Source organism: Sinocyclocheilus rhinocerous, unplaced genomic scaffold (assembly GCF_001515625.1).
Source record: "Sinocyclocheilus rhinocerous isolate Xijiao unplaced genomic scaffold, SAMN03320098_v1.1 scaffold166, whole genome shotgun sequence".
Taxonomy (NCBI): Eukaryota; Metazoa; Chordata; class Actinopteri; order Cypriniformes; family Cyprinidae; genus Sinocyclocheilus; species Sinocyclocheilus rhinocerous.
In genome coordinates this window covers 2578483-2594790 of record NW_015633186.1, presented here as the reverse complement: position 1 = coordinate 2594790, position 16308 = coordinate 2578483, and the positions used below count along the sequence as shown (strand labels likewise).

The following is a 16308-nucleotide window of genomic DNA, read 5'->3' as shown; positions in this document are numbered from 1 at the left end:
ATCTATCTATCTGTCTGTCTGTCTGTCTGTCTGTCTGTCTCTGTCGTTTATTCTGTTGTTCTGTTTATCATTCTGTTGTTCATTCAGTCATTCTATCCATCGTTCCATTGTTCCATCCATCCATCCTATTATTCCATGTATCGTTCTGTTGCTACATTTTGTATATTACATTTAAAGTTTGTCAAGACAAGTGTTGCTTTTTAGTTAAAAAATTACAATTATATTAATTTCTTTAAATTTCGATTTAGTTAAGCTTGTTATATATTACAGTAGTACATAAGATGTATATATTTTGCGTGGAGACATTGTCTGTGGCCAAATGTAAATGAAGTGTGCATAACCACTTTGACCACAATCTGATCGGTCAAGGCGCAAATAACCGTAAATACCCAGTGGTGGGCCCTTGTGTCTTGGGTTTGTTGGTAAGCGTCACTAATATTTTCTTCAGCAAATCTACAATTGTAAATATGAAGTCTTTCTGTTCTCCATTAATCAGCTGTTTTTTTGCTCCAATACACACATTGCCATTACAGTGACCTATTTTGAACAGTCTAGCTCTCACATATGTGTCTGTCACTCTGTGAAGTGCAGAAAAATAGTCATTGAGAGGCTGATTTAAAAGCAGTGTGGTTCCTGAGGTTGTCTGGGTTACGGCTGCCATTGTTTCCTTCTTGCACTAAAAGCCGTTCCCTCCTACTTCACAACCGTGAATAACAGTAATGATGCAAAACCCCAGTAATTACATTAATGATTGGCTGTGACACAGGGTGCATGTCAGTGCAGATGGTTTAACAATGGAGCGTGATGTCAGTGGGTGGGAGAAAACATCAAGACTTTCATGCTTTCTCGTGTGCCGGAGGATTCGAGCATACACACGCGTTCGTGTTTGCTGATTTCCGCTGCGTTGTGCATTCTCATGCATTTTTCATTCCAAACTTCGCTCTTTTCTTATATATTCATGCAGGGATTTTTAAAATATGCTCGTATTCGAGTTAGAAAGTCTCTGCTCGGCAGTTTCCTTTCCGTTCGGCTGCGAATGAAGTTTGACATCCAGTTTAATATGTGAATCCTATCTCAATGAGCACATGTACTGCTCTAAAGTTCACTTTTCATTCCGTGTAATTGCCTCCCTGAAACACTTTTGTACGGATTGATCCACAGCTTGAAATAATCCATTGGATTTCAAATATCACCATGCACCGTTATTTACAAAACAATCATACTGCCACAGTTGTTTACTTATTGTATGAAAAGGCTGCCTTTTGTAGTCTATCCTCATCCCAAATACAATGGAGCAGAAAAAAATCTGTTCAATTTTGTTGCCTACATACTGAGAGAGATGCATTCACCTCACTCGGTGCTGCGGCCAATGTGTAGATAATCTATCACTGTATTGTGAGCAGACAGACAGCGAGAGAGCGAGGCTGTGTTATTGGAGTCAGGGGGATGTGGCTGCTCTGGATTTTACTGAAAGCACATGAGTGCTCTGATGGCCTGTCAGGGAGAGAAAGGGATGCTGGGATTCTGTCAAGATGTCTGGGAGTGTCTCCAAGCTCCCCGCCTCACCGTGTGACACATGCGGCCCCCAGAATCCTTCGCAAATCTCTCAGGACACAGTCCGCGGACTCGTGTCGCAGTTTCAACAACACTCTGCAGACGCGCTGTTAATGTAGCGCTGTAAGAAAGTACAACTTATAATGAGGAGCGCACTCCCCCTCCGGACAAAATGGTGCTTGTCACTGGAGACTTCCTGTTACTTTGGAGAACATATGCTCCCTTTTAAGGCTGTAAAATTATACTATTTTGAGAGATATTATTGGTTTAAGATTTTAATGATAGAATGAGCAAATGCATGTTTTCACTCAGTTTTAGTTATAGTTCTTGTCTTGCTAAAACGGCATATAAATCATGACATTTTAGTTGGCAAATTAAGCCAAATATTCAAACTTTTATATATTACTTTATATTATACATTTATGTTGTGTACACTACTATTCAGAAGTTTGGGATCAGTAAGTTTTTTTTGTTTTTTTAAGAAATAAATTATTATTTGATCAAAAGTGGAAGTAATGGCATTTATAATGGCATTTTCAAACCAATGCTGATCTTTTGAACTTCCTAGTCATCAAAGAACCACATGGTAATCGCATGGTCCAGATTTTTACAAATATATTAAGCAGCATGACTGTTTTCAACATTGATAATAATAAGAAATGTTTTTTGAGCAGCAAATCAGCATATTAGATTAATTTCTTATGGATCATGGGACACTGAAGCCTGGAGTGATGGCTGCTGAAAAATTATCTTTGCCATCACAAGAATAAATTACATTTTAAAATATATTAAAATAGAAAATTGTTCTTTTAAATTGTAATAATATTTCACAATATTAAATTTTTTACTATATTTTTGTTCAATGGTGAGCATCTTTCAGAAATATTAAAAAACTTTTAAACAACAGAGTATAATAATCTAATTATATATATATTAATATAATAATATAATATCCGTTTAATGTCTTTAATGTTTAAAGTATAATCCGTTTAAAAATGAATCCAAATTAATTGTTTATTTATTTATTTTGCTCATAAATTTTCCATCAACTGTATGTTTCAGTTGAAATAATTTAATTATCATTGATATAGCTGCAGACTAGGCCTATATAGCTACGCATGTTTTATCGTTCCTCTAACTAACATTTTCATCTGTGATATCGGGATTAATCAATATTTGATATATTTTCATTTAATTTCTGAGGAAATTGTGCACTGTAGTTCCAGTCATTAAATTTGAACAGCTTTCTCTTTAGCGCTAAATTGTACAGCAGGGATGTTATTATAAACCTTTGCCAACACTTTGGTAGAGGAGCCCATTTCATTAAATCCTTTTAATTAAAAATTAATAAAGGGCATTTTCTTAATCGCAAAGTTGCAGGAGCTCTCTTTGAAAAGAAAAGAAAAAAAACATTGTCCCTAACTAAATTAATGTGTTTCCAGGTTGTTATTGGTAATGAATTATCAGATAATTATTAAGAGGTAATTGCAGTGCAATTTTCCCCTGCTTTCAATAATACAGAGCAGACAGCTGCTCTTTCATTTGCATTTAATGGACGTGATATGGCGTAAAATCTAACAGCGGCAAATGGAATTAAATTGCGGTTGTTTTAGAGCCTGGCCGGAGTGTGTGCGTGCGTGTAATTGATTGATAGCACAGACCCACCTGCTCATCTGCACATTAACTATCAAACAGCCTTCATTAAGAGAACCGTAGTAATTATAAGAAATTATATTACCCGTGCAGTGGGAAAAAATGAAGATCTTAGAGATATGGGGTCATTTGCATATACAGAGCGTCTACCTATCAGAGCTTGATTAACAGTCGGGACATTTGGAGATAAAGGTGATAAAGATCACATCTATTAAATAATTCAATGCAAATATAAATATAACACTTTCTATGTGAGTGACACTAGTGCGAAATACAGGCTCTCCTCAGAAGACTAGTTTCAAATAGCACTCGAGCATATGCGAGAAGGGCAGATTCATTGAGTGAGCACATGGCAGTAAGAGCACCTCAATCAAATCACAGGCTATTATACTCCCCCGCCGCCACTATTTGAAGTCGTTTAATGTTTTGCAGGGCCGCAGGATCCTGAACTCTCAAAGTTGTGCTTGGGTTCGGCCAGTTAATGAATGTTTCCCGCTGAGCCGTTCGGCCGTGCTGTGACACACCATTGTTTTGTCATTTATTGACCGCTCTCTATGCCCTCACATCATTAGTAGGGCCGTATGAAAAACATGCCAGCGTGAACACGAAGCGCACGCTGCCACCGACAGTCTATTTGCTTTTCTGAAATTATATGTGCTGGCACTGAGTTACGGGGGCGTGCTGGAGCAAGACATTTAGATGACATGAATTATACTTCAACGCTTCCATAAAAGAGAGAGTCTGACAGTGAAATGTGCGTTTAATGAAGCAAAAGAATTTTAACTGTCTCCATGTTTTGTCACTTGAGGTGTCAATGCAAATAAAATAGGTGTGGGTTGCTTTTATTTCCATGGGAACAAGGCAGATTCTTCTTTGCTGATGAAACCTCTGCTTTCTACTTCCATGCCGCTTGGTTTTTTGTTTGCCGCCACCTATGATCTCCCTGTACCTCTTAAACTGAATAGAAAGTCATGTAGTGGAAAATAAGGAGTGCATGGTGGTGTGGCTCTTTGTACGTGAAGATATTTTTTATTCCACTGACAACTATTGCTCACCATCTCTAAAAAAAAATTTAATTTTGGGTACATTTTTAAATTTCACAGTACAGTATCCTTTGTTGACTGGCAAAAGCCTATAGTACATGGCGGCCATATTAACAGGTTACTTGAGGAGCCTGCAAGAGTGTACTAGGTTGTCTGTAAAAAATTTGAGGAAAAAATTATTTTACAAAATGTATTCATTGGGGTTGTCACACTTGCTGGCTCTGTTGACGTTTATTGCTCCGCTGATGTTTATTGCATTGTTATTATTAGAATTGTTGTTGTTATTTTCCCTCAATTTCATATTCTTATTTAATTCTGCTTTCTAAAGTCTGGTTAGAAATCAAGTAATTAATCGCAATTATTTTATACCATCAGCAAACGTGTTTAGCAGTAAAGTATTTATTTCAAAATGTTTTTCTTAGCTCCCTGGTTGTTTACATTTATTATATTATGAAAAGAGAACATACAAATAAATTTAATTTTAAAATAAATTTCATTTCTAAAATGTAACAATTCTTACCAGGCCTACACATTTAACAATACTATATCAATATGTTGATAGAAAATATAAAATTTTCCATATTCCATTCCAATATTCAATATAATATTGTAATTTATTTTGTCTTTATTTCAATGATAAAATATTTTTTCTCACAGTGTAAATGGATGTGTAGGTATGTGTATGTAAAAGTACATATGTGTATATATAAGTGTATATATTGAAGTTAGACACACACACTCAATATAATACATTGAGTCGATAGATAGATAGATAGATAGATAGATAGATAGATCATCTACTTACACACTGTGGTGTGAAACAGGCCCATGTTGTGAGTAGATTCCTGTGTTGTTCCCGGAATGTCTCTTGGGGATCTACTTCATGATGTTCGTTTGCTCCCTCCACATGGTCCAGGTTAATAAGAAGAGATGTAGAAGCTGGTCTTAAATTGAGGGAGATTTCCCTCGCGTCTGTGTCCTCTCGGACTGAGCCACTCACATGCAATCAGCCACAATAAGACATAATGAGCTTGGAGTCTGTGAATCCTTGCCCATACTTCATAAATAAGCGAAAGAGGATATATTTTTATTAGCTCATGTAATATGCAACACATTTAATAGCACAGTCATTTCTGTAAGTGTACTACCATCCTACTGTACTACTTGTACTGGGGGAACTGCATGACACAAGAGTGGCATCATTTCCATGTTTTCCCAGATGACAATATGTACACACATACACACACACAAACACACACACACAGGCATTTCATGCTTTGAATTGGAGATGAAGCTCTGCTTATCAGTGAATTTTTGCGGTTGTGTAGAGCGTAACCCTGTACAAGCGCCGGCAGAGTGGAAGCCCGGACAGTTATGGACGTGAACAGCTCCACTAGTTCCTGACATGCTGTCAGGGCAGCCTGACACACAGCTGGTCACTGTGCTCTTATCAAACAGCAGATGGGGTCCAATCTGAAGATAACAAATATTCACCCAGCAGGCACCACCTCTGCCTGCTTGATCTAAAAGTGTCTGTAAAAGCTATGAAATCCATTATATAGCATTTACACGCCTAAAAATAAAGGGATTTATAGTTTGATGTCATAGGCGAAACTGCTGAATTTCTGCTTTGATGGAATGAAATGCATGCATTGGGATGCACAACACATCTGTACCATATTATTATTTACATCGAGTACCTTTGACATTATCTAACGTTCACTTAAAATTCTTTTTTTAAAACAGGGTTATTATAGTTACACTCAAAAAAAATAAGCCTTTTTAAGATTTACGTTATTTAATTCATAGTAAAATTCATCAAATTGTTGATTAAAGGGGTCATATGAAGTTGCTAAAAAGAACATTATTTTGAGTATTTGGTGCAATGCAATGTGTTTATGCAGTTTAAGGTTCAAAAAACACATTATTTTCCTGACAGTCCTTCAAGGACAGACTGTCCTTGCAAAGTTGGAATTGCCCCACTTTATAGAAACAGACACTGTTTCTCTAGGCTACTCTTCCAGGAAACAGTCCTCGTCCTCCATAAAATGTGCTGCACACATCTGAATATTTGGATTGAACTGTTCTGGAACAGTGTTGTAAATACAACTTAACCACTGATTTCTAGTTGTGTCCTCTTTTGGAAGACCAAACAAAGTAGTTTCAAAGCTTTCATAACGAAACACACAGCGTCTCTACAACATGGCGGCGGCAGCAGCAACAATACTACAGCGAGAATAAAAGTTACACCTTCTTTCTTTGTGTGAACATTTGGGTGGCGTTATGCAAATCTTCCCACATCGTGACGTAGACATGTGGGGGCGTGTTAGAACGAGCCGTTTTAGGTAGGCGTGGCTGACTCTTAACTTTTATAAAGAATATCTCTTTGGATTTGAGACTTTAGTCTTTGCAACTTTACAGATCTTCTTTATGCACCAAGAGCTTGAAACACTCCAAAGAGAAAGGAAAATTTGAAATCGTATCATATGACCCCTTTAAGGATTGTTCAATTATTCAATTAAAATATGCAAGGATTATTCAAATCAAATAAATAAAATAACCATTAACTGAAATAAAATCAATTTAAATTAAATTTATTTCAGCCAGATGTAGACAAGGTAAAATTTCTCATTCTAATGTAGTTTAACGCAATGTATTAAAATAAACTAAACCTGAAATAGAAATTAATAAAAACTATGTTTCAGAAAAACACAACAAAACTGTAAAATTCAAATGAAAGCTGAAAATATAAAAATAAAAACTGGTTCAAAATATTAATAAAAACTATGATAGTATCTTAATACTAAAATAACACTGCTTTAAAATTGCAACTGCTTTATCATTTAACAATGTTAAATGAAATATTTTACAAGGATATACATTTTCTTTTTTCATCTTCATCTTACTGTACATTATAATGTGATGAGAAAAATTAGCTTATAACATTTAAAATGATTGATTTTAGTTAGTTTTTTTTATTATTTTGACAAAATAATAAAAATAGTATATAATTTTAATAAAGGTCATTTGTTGGTTAGTGGCTATAACATATATGTTAACACAATTTATTATGTTAATATATGTTTAAAAATATCAAAGGATTTTAATATTGGTGCATCCCTAAATACTTACAAATACAAATCAATACAAATTAAAAGTACTTCATTTCATTTGATTATTATTATTATTACTAATTCATTTGAAAATGGATGGATGGATGGGTGGATGGTTAAAAGGTAACCATCCATCCATCCATCCAGAAATAAAGAAAGAAAGAAATCATATTTTTCTTGCTCGAAGAGATGTAAACGATGTATCCTGTTTGGTGCTAATAGAGTGATGATTCTCTGTTTCTGTTGCCATAGGCAACCTAATAGCCATTGAGTGCATTGATCAGGGTTGGGAATAAACCTTCATTCTTTACCATACTTTGGCCGGCCCTCAGAATGTACGAGAGTTTTCGTGAGCACATTGCATATGCTCAAGGCTTTTATGTGTTTACAGCTGAAGATGCATTGAGCCAGAGGCGGTGAGTGTGTTTGTTTAGAAGCCTGAGATGTGCCAAGTCAAGTTCCTGACTCATATTCAGAGCCTTCAGAGAGTTCCAGTGGGCAAACAGTCTGTGTGGATGGAAATCTGTTTGAGATGTTTATACGTGTAAAGCATTCAGAGCAAACAAATCTATCAGTGTGTGCCTATAAGTGGATGACAGTGTGGTCTTCTTTCACCTATCACTACTTTAACGATACAGCAGTCTATAATGTAATTCAGTCACATAGACACACAACATTTTATAGCTTTTCTAGTCAAACGGTTTCTTGTGACTGGTGTGCAATGTAAAATAGAAGTCCTTAACCCTATAAAGAATACTGTATTATATTATACGAGAAATTCTAAGGCATGTAAGTATCAACATGATTAAATCTTTGCTGAAAAGCCTGTTGTACACAATCTACTACATGCCTTTAGTTGTCTGATTGATAGTTTATACCTTTTTAGTCAGTAAAGGCTTTAGCATAATTCTGTTTTTTTTACTGTGAAGTAAATGTATATGAACTTTTATATTGTTAGTAATGTTTCAAGATGAACTTGAGCTGAGGCAACTGAAAATTACTTGATTTTTTTTTTTTTTAGAAAAAACATGTTAAAATGTGAGTATCAATATGATCTATCAGGTATTTTAGGAACATTTATTTGTTAATCTCTCAAACATCATTGTATTGCATTGCATTATATGTATTGCATTGCATTTTGCCCCCACAATAAAAACTACAGAGCTTTAATGATAAAAGCATTTAAACATAATCTTACTAAGGTATATTATTGGGTGATATTGTCACACCCCTGTGGACTGTTGATTGTGGTTTCTCCCTCTGTGTCCTTATTTGGTTGTTCCTGTTCTCGTTATTAGTTAATCACCTCATTGTGCTCACCTGTCTGCCCCTCGTTATCTGCCCTATATCCGTTCCTGTCTCTTGTATTCGTGTTTGTCGGTTATTGTGAATGTTACCCTGTGTGTTGATATCTACTCTGTCTGGATCGCCTGTTGTCATATCATTAAATATCCTTTTATTCGTCATCTTCGTCGTCCTGCCTGGTCTCTAGTACACCCTGCCCGTGACAGATATAGAGTGACAACTGATATTTATATGCATTTTATAGTCTGCTATACTGTTTAAAAGATCGCATTGATTTACATGACAAGCTAGCAGAATTACATTACTTTTTGGCCATATAAATTACAGCAACTGCACCAACCTGCATATATTTGCTCATTTTGGGCCTCTAAATAAAATCGAGCTGTTTTTTCCTCCTCAAATATGAGCTCTATATTCTCCCTATATCATACCATATGAACCATAAAAGCCTGATGTATAAAATATGATACTCAACAAAAAACACATATGCACAATATATTTTTTATGAGTTCAGATACAAAAGCCTGTAAGAAATTTGCCATTTGAAATTTTCTTCTAAAATGAGCATTTCTATCAGGCTTCTCTGTGTAGGTTCAGTAATTTCACTATAATGGCAATGAACAGGTTATTTTTATTGCCATTAAAGTGAAATAACTGAACAAACATAGTAAACTGAGAAAAATGCAAATTTTTGAAGAAAATTTCAGACAGCACTTAGAGGCTTTTGCATCTGAACTCTTCATATTTTGTCTGAAGGTTCAATAAACTATTCCATTCATTTTATTGACAAAAATAGCTAAATAATGATAACTATAAAATATGATACTCAACAAAAAACACATATGCACAATATATTTTTTATGAGTTCAGATACAAAAGCCTGTAAGAAATTTGCCATTTGAAATTTTCTTCTAAAATGAGCATTTCTATCAGGCTTCTCTGTGTAGGTTCAGTAATTTCACTATAATGGCAATGAACAGGTTATTTTTATTGCCATTAAAGTGAAATAACTGAACAAACATAGTAAACTGAGAAAAATGCAAATTTTTGAAGAAAATTTCAGACAGCACTTAGAGGTTTTTGCATCTGAACTCTTCATATTTTGTCTGAAGGTTCAATAAACTATTCCATTCATTGTATTGACAAAAATAGCTAAATAATGATAACAGAATATACATTTTATGGCGAATGGTCCCTTTAAGTAAAACCACCCAACTAAACCATGGGGTTTGTCATAGTGACCGGACATACATCTACCCATCCTCACCTCGTCCACCCATGGGCCTTCCTCCAGGGCACCTAATGAAGCACATTAGCACTGCATCTGTTGCTGTCTAAGCGGTTGCCAGCTAATCTCCACCATGCCAGTACCCACACAGTCATTTTCAGGCTGCATTACAACTCTCAGTCTTTATGGCCTATGAAGCCACGAGGCAACTTGCGAGCATGTGATTTAGTGTCGATCGGACGGCTCCACATAAAGTCAGCCTCCGGTGCCCCCTCAGTATTAGTCTAATTGAAATGGAAGCAGAGGGGTAATAATGCTATAACAACCCGGCGATGCTGGCGCTTGGGCCCCGCTGTGCTGAAACAGCGCTAATAAACCATAAATAAAATAGATGGCTGAGGGAGTGAAGGGCCCCCCCATGTGCCGGCTCATTGAATCGGTGAGAGGAGTGCTCCCCCTCTCAGCGTCGAGATTAGACAGTCATCAGGGGCAGATACCCTCTCCACATGCCCCGCCGCTGCAGGCACTGAGCTCTTACGCATGTGCACTGGTGTAAAAGGGTGGAAGTCAATGCAGTACTCATGAGCAGGGCATAATTACCGGTAGATGCTCTGGTTTAAGGCTAGAGAGAGAGAGGATGCAAAACTGTCTCCTCAAATGCTGAAATATACACCAAGCACTGGGCTGGAATTAGGGTATTTTTAAATTGCGTCTACAGCTCAACTTTTGAAACATCACTGACCAGAAAGCAGGGCTTATTTGGTTGTGGTTCATTTAGGCATAGTTCACTTGTGATGTTCATTTTGCATGCACTTCAAAGAAAATTTCTGTCAGCTAATGCTGTGAATTATACAGGAACCTTCTAATTTGGTTGGTACATTATAAAACTGCTGCACTAGTTGCACCACATGTTAATAGTTTACCAAAAATAAATATTTAAAAAGAGTAATTTGTTTGTGAATCAGAATGGTTACCCTGTTTTTTTTTTATTTGTTAAAAAGATTTAAAAAGAAGCAATTGAAAGAATCATTTGGTCGTGAATCAGTTTTTGTTTTTGTTTTTGTTTTTGATTTATTAAAAAGAACCAATTTAAAAGAGTACTTTTTCGTGAATAAGACTACACTGGTCACACAGTATGTTTTTAATTCATTAAAAATAAACTATTTTAAAAAAAGTAATTTGTGGATCAGACTACACTGGTGATGCAGTATGTTTTGATTGACTAAAAAGAAACCATTTAAAAAAGTAATTTTTTGAGAATCAGACTATACTGGTCGTGCTGTTTTTCTGATTTGTTAAAAAGAACCAATTTATTATAGACATTTGTGAATCAGACTACAGCGATTGTGCTCTGTTTTTGATTTATTAAAAAAATTATTTAAAAGAGTCATTTTTCATGAATCAGATTACACTGGTCACACAGTATGTTTTTGATTTGTTAAAAAGAAACCATTTTTAAAAAGTAATTTTTGAATCAGACTACAATGGTGACGCAGTTTTGATTCACTTAAAAGGAACAATTTAGAAGAGTAATTTTTTGAGAATCAGACTACACTGGTCGTGCTGTTTTTCTGATTTGTTAAAAAAGAGCTGATTTAATAGAGACACATGTGAATCAGACTACCCTGCTTAATTAAATTTTTCCATAAATGACAAATATATTTATGTTTTCCATAAATTTATATATCATATATAAATGGATTTATCTATATTAATTTGTGTATTATTTAATATATTATTTAAAACTGATCTGTTGATCTGTTGGTGATTGTGGTATTGTGTAAGAGTATGCCTTACACAATACTTGCTGCTAGGAAGTATTTATTTGTACTGCTCTTTCATTTTTTATATAACCAGATATCAGTTAAATTCTGTATTAATTTCCCAAAATTTCTTGGCAACCATAAACAAACTACAGTTGCACAGTGTTTACACCTTAAACAAGTGGTGCATCAACATGGATCAAAACTAAATGCCATTATAATCAACCAAGCTTTGTAGACTGTGAGTGCTCATCTGTGACAGTTTGCAGAGTGAACTATAAGTTTTCTGCTTAGTGTCAGATCTTTTCTCTATGTACCGCAGAATCTCGACATCACGTGGGGCACAAAAAATGCTCTTCAGGGGTCTGGATGTCAGTTCTGTATAACCCTCGCTTACTGGCTCCTATATTGTTGCTGAGGTGCACCACCCCATTAAGCAGCTCCTTTCTGCTCAGTGAGGAAAAAGAATTGCAGTGATTTATCAAACTGTGGCTTTCTTAGACATAGGAATCCAACCTGAGCCAGCAGAGGGGGAAAAAACTTAAACAAAAACATTAATTCTGTTTGACAGGGCCCTCTGCCTCTCTAAACACCACCACAGGATCAGAGACCAGAGCGAGAGTGATTCTCACATGAAACACGGCGGTGATTCACTTTTGCTGTTGGTTCAGGATCAGATACGGATAATCTCAGCTATGAAAGCAATACTACAGGGCATTGTATAGCATGGTTTAATTAATGCCTGACACCTGAAAAATTGCTGTAATATTTTAGAGCAGACTCGTTCGTAGCAGATTCTGTGACCTCTAATGTGAGAAAACATTTCTTTTGGGAAGGGATAACATCTCGATCATGTGTTATACACCTTGACATTTTTACCTCTTATTTACAGGTGTAATTGAAGGCCTCATGTTAGCTGTTAGAGACTAGCCCTTTGAGAGCTCTTTGCTTGCTTTGCTTGCAGAAGTGTCAAGTCATCTCTAAAGACTTTGGCTGGAATTTACTTTGCCGTATTGCATTGCAAAATCAGTGTTTCATTGACTAACCTCCCACAATCCAGTTTAACCAGGCATTATGTACACTGAAGTAGGACTGTGTCCAAGTATTTACATTTATTTCTGAACAAAAAATACCTAATTTCTATGTAAATTATTTTGTGCTTTATTCAGTAGGTGAAGTATGCCGGATCTCTCTAGTCTGCTGCTTGAAAATTGTTCATCACAGATATTTTTTGGCTGTTTGTTATTTTCTAGATATGCAAAATGTATGCACATTTAAATAAAACATTTTTTATTAAAAAACATTATTCATTTTATTAAATATGTTATTTATATTTGTATTTCATATCTATATGTAATGAAAGCTTGTTTCTGCTACAGGATAAAAAAGTTAATTGCAGCTTTTACTCTCACATTTCAGACTTGTTTTCTCACAATTCAGTGTTTATGTCTCAAAATTCAGATTTTTTTTCTCACAGTGGCAAGATATAAACTCAGAATTGCAAGTTTTTATCTCACAATTTTGAGTTCACACCTTGCAATTCTAATAAAGGTCTATATTTTGAGATATAAACTCAGAATTGTGAGAAAGTCAGAATTTTGAGTTTATATCTCACAATTCTGACTTTTTTTTCTCAGAATTCTCAGAAAAAAAAGTCAAACTTGTGAGATGAAAAAAGTCACAATAACCTTATTTATTTAATTTAATTTAATTTTTTTTTTTTTTTTTATCATATTTTCATGGTGGAAACAGGCTCAGATAATGTTTGATGAAATCATTTTATTTTAGTTTAGTTTTTTTGTTTTTTACTAAAACTAATAAAACTAAACCAGATATTGGTTAGTGCAGTTGTTTAATGAATTCTCCCCTTAGTGCTGCAAATACTGTAATTTATGCTCGGCCTGTTGCAGTCAGCTAAAGAATTTGAGAGCAGATATGACACGGATCCAAGCCAGGTCAAAGGTTATAATTTATCGCCCCTGTGCAAATTTTCTGGCCTCGGGCTCAGTCTTGTCATTGGTGACAAAATCAACACCCAAACAATGCTCTGAATTTCAACAGCTAACAATACGCCTGCCGCAGCCACATCGAGACAGGGAGAAATGAGCCCTGAAATTTCTGTCATAAATTGCAAAAACATTCTGCAAGGAGGTTGGGTAGGAGGAGACGGAAAAATGGTGTTAGGAAAGCAGTTCTTAGCTCGATGGGCACTTGCGGTCTAACCTGGATTTACCGCCTTGCGAGGACTCCTGCGGAGGCTGTGCGGAGCTTCTGTGATGAAGGAAAAGATGGTCACTTGCTTATCAAAGCCTCCTTCGTATGCAGACATTGTTCTGTACATGACAAATCGCAATTGAATTCCCACTGGCCTTGAATTTTGACCTCTTTCATTTCAAAGAAAAAATATCTGTCTTTTATGTCTTTAGTATTCACTGCATCAGGGCTTGTTGATTTTCATAGGAAGAAGGTAAAATAGGAAATTCCTGCACTGTTGTAGCTTGCAAATGTTTATTAAATAGCAGTGCTTCGGTCCAAGACCTTCTTCGGGCGTTTTGAAAGAGTGAAAATTGACTCGCAAGCCAGCAGTGATAAATGGTGAAAAGGCTTTTGTGGATATTGCTTGAGAAAGTATTGACAGTCTGGTTTAGTGCCGAGAGCCAGGCAAGACAATGGTCAATAAAGCCTCACTTCATAGCCCTATCCAGAAGACCAAAGCTTATGTAAGAGGCCATTTGGGGGAGTTTTATTTGGACCTGACTTGTAACTAAGATTATTAATGTAGACTTATTATTGGAGCATCATTTATTCAAAAAAAAAATGACACGTAGAAACAAAATGAAACATGTCATTGAATTGTCATTGGTCATTTTGTATGTCATTAGATGGTCTAATTCAGACAGCTTGTCTAAGTGGGCCGGAATAAGTTGTAATGTGGACCAGACTTTGTGTAAAAGTCCAAATGGAAAGAGTGTCCAGTTAAAAATGATGAAGAATCTGTGCTAGTCTCAGAGGTAGAGAAGGTTTTGCTCTATTGCGACCATTAGACCAAATGTGAGTCTAATCTATCATCTTAGGCAGCTAATGATTGTCTCCACGCATCCCAGCAGGCCCATTCTGGCTGTGAAAACAGACAGTGTTCAGGGTTCGGGTTTATTTGTCATCTTGGATGTGTCCCTTTCTCACAGAAAAGGTCGGCTGCGGTCTGGAGGACATGGAGAGAGAACATGCATTGGGGACAGACCCTCTGAGACCATATTAAACTGAGAGAAAGAAAGACAGATGGAGTTTGTTAAGATAATAAGTCTTCTTGAAATAAGTGGGAGTCACTGTAATGCAATATTCATACTCCCCACAGACCTTAGTCTCAGTCTAATGATAGTTTTAGAGCAGCTTCAGACGCTCGTTTAAATAAGTGTGGTGTGGCGTGCTGCAGTTTTAATCATTTGCCTAATCAGTTATTCGTTTTCTCTCTATTACAGCATTTGTGTTGAGTTGCAACTTCCCTGATAGACCAGCATATGGGGACGTGTCTGTCACCAGCCTGCATGCAGGGGGAGAGGCCTATTTCTACTGCTTCAATGGATACCAACTCCAGGGTCCCTCCACCCTCACATGCCGCAATGCCACCACACCCTACTGGAGCGGCAAAGTGCCGCGCTGTCTTGGTGAGTCCAAGATATTTTCAATATATTCATGCAGTCATTCAAAAACCCTAAAAAATGTTACCAAAGGCATATTTTATTTTATTTTATTTTATTTTATTTTATTTTATTTTATTTTATTTTATTTTATTTTATTTTATTTTATTTTATTTTATTTTATTTTATTTTATTTTATTTTATTTTATTTTATTTTATCCAAAAATTGTTTTTATATTAAGGCACTTACTAGAAGTAAACAGCACCAGACAATAAACCGTGCAAATCACTGTTCATTGCCACAATACTTACATATTAGTCACTTACATAGGATAGTTCACCCCAAAATGAAAATTCTGTCATTAATTACTCACTCTCATGTTGTTCCAAACCCTTAAGACCTTCATTCATCTTCGGAACACAAATTAAGATATTTTTGATGAAATCCGAGAGCTTTCTGACCCTGCATATCTGGGTAGCAACGCACAGCAACACAACTACCACGTTCAAGGCCCAGAAAGGTAGTAAGTACATCATTAAAATAGTCCATGTGACATCAGTGGTTCAACCGTAATTTTATGAAGCTACGAGAATAATTTTTATGTGCAAAGAAAACAAAAATAATGACTTAAAGGGTTAGTTCACCCAAAAATGATATTTAGCCCATAAATTACTCACCCTCAAGTCATCCTAGGTGTATATGACTTTCTTCTTTCAGACGAATCCAGTCGGAGTTATATTAAAAATTGCCTTTGATCTTTCAAGCTCTATCGTTGTACTCAGCGGGTGTTGCATTCCTTCGGTTCAAATGACGTGAAATAAAAAGCACCCTTCCACAAAAAAAAGTGCCTCACACGGCTCCGGGGGGGGTGAACAAAGGCCTCCTGTAGCAAATCGATGCGTTTTTGTAAGAAAAATATCCATATTCAAAAAGTAATAATCACTTGAAGCTTAAAGTGAAGTGAAGTGACATGTGGCCAAGTATGGTGACCCATACTAGGAATTAGTGCT

At 35.9% G+C, this 16308-nt stretch overlaps 1 protein-coding gene across 6 annotated transcripts in view; it reads left to right on the top strand.

Annotated features, from left to right (window-relative positions):
* sez6b (seizure related 6 homolog b) overlaps positions 1 to 16308 on the top strand; it is a 185525-nt gene that overhangs the window by 132893 nt on the left and 36324 nt on the right. For all 6 annotated transcript variants that reach the window (XM_016557060.1, XM_016557059.1, XM_016557056.1 and 3 more), the window contains exon 5: positions 15139 to 15324. In XM_016557060.1, coding sequence (XP_016412546.1) covers positions 15139 to 15324 — 186 coding nt within the window. The remainder of the gene's footprint in view (positions 1 to 15138; positions 15325 to 16308) is intronic.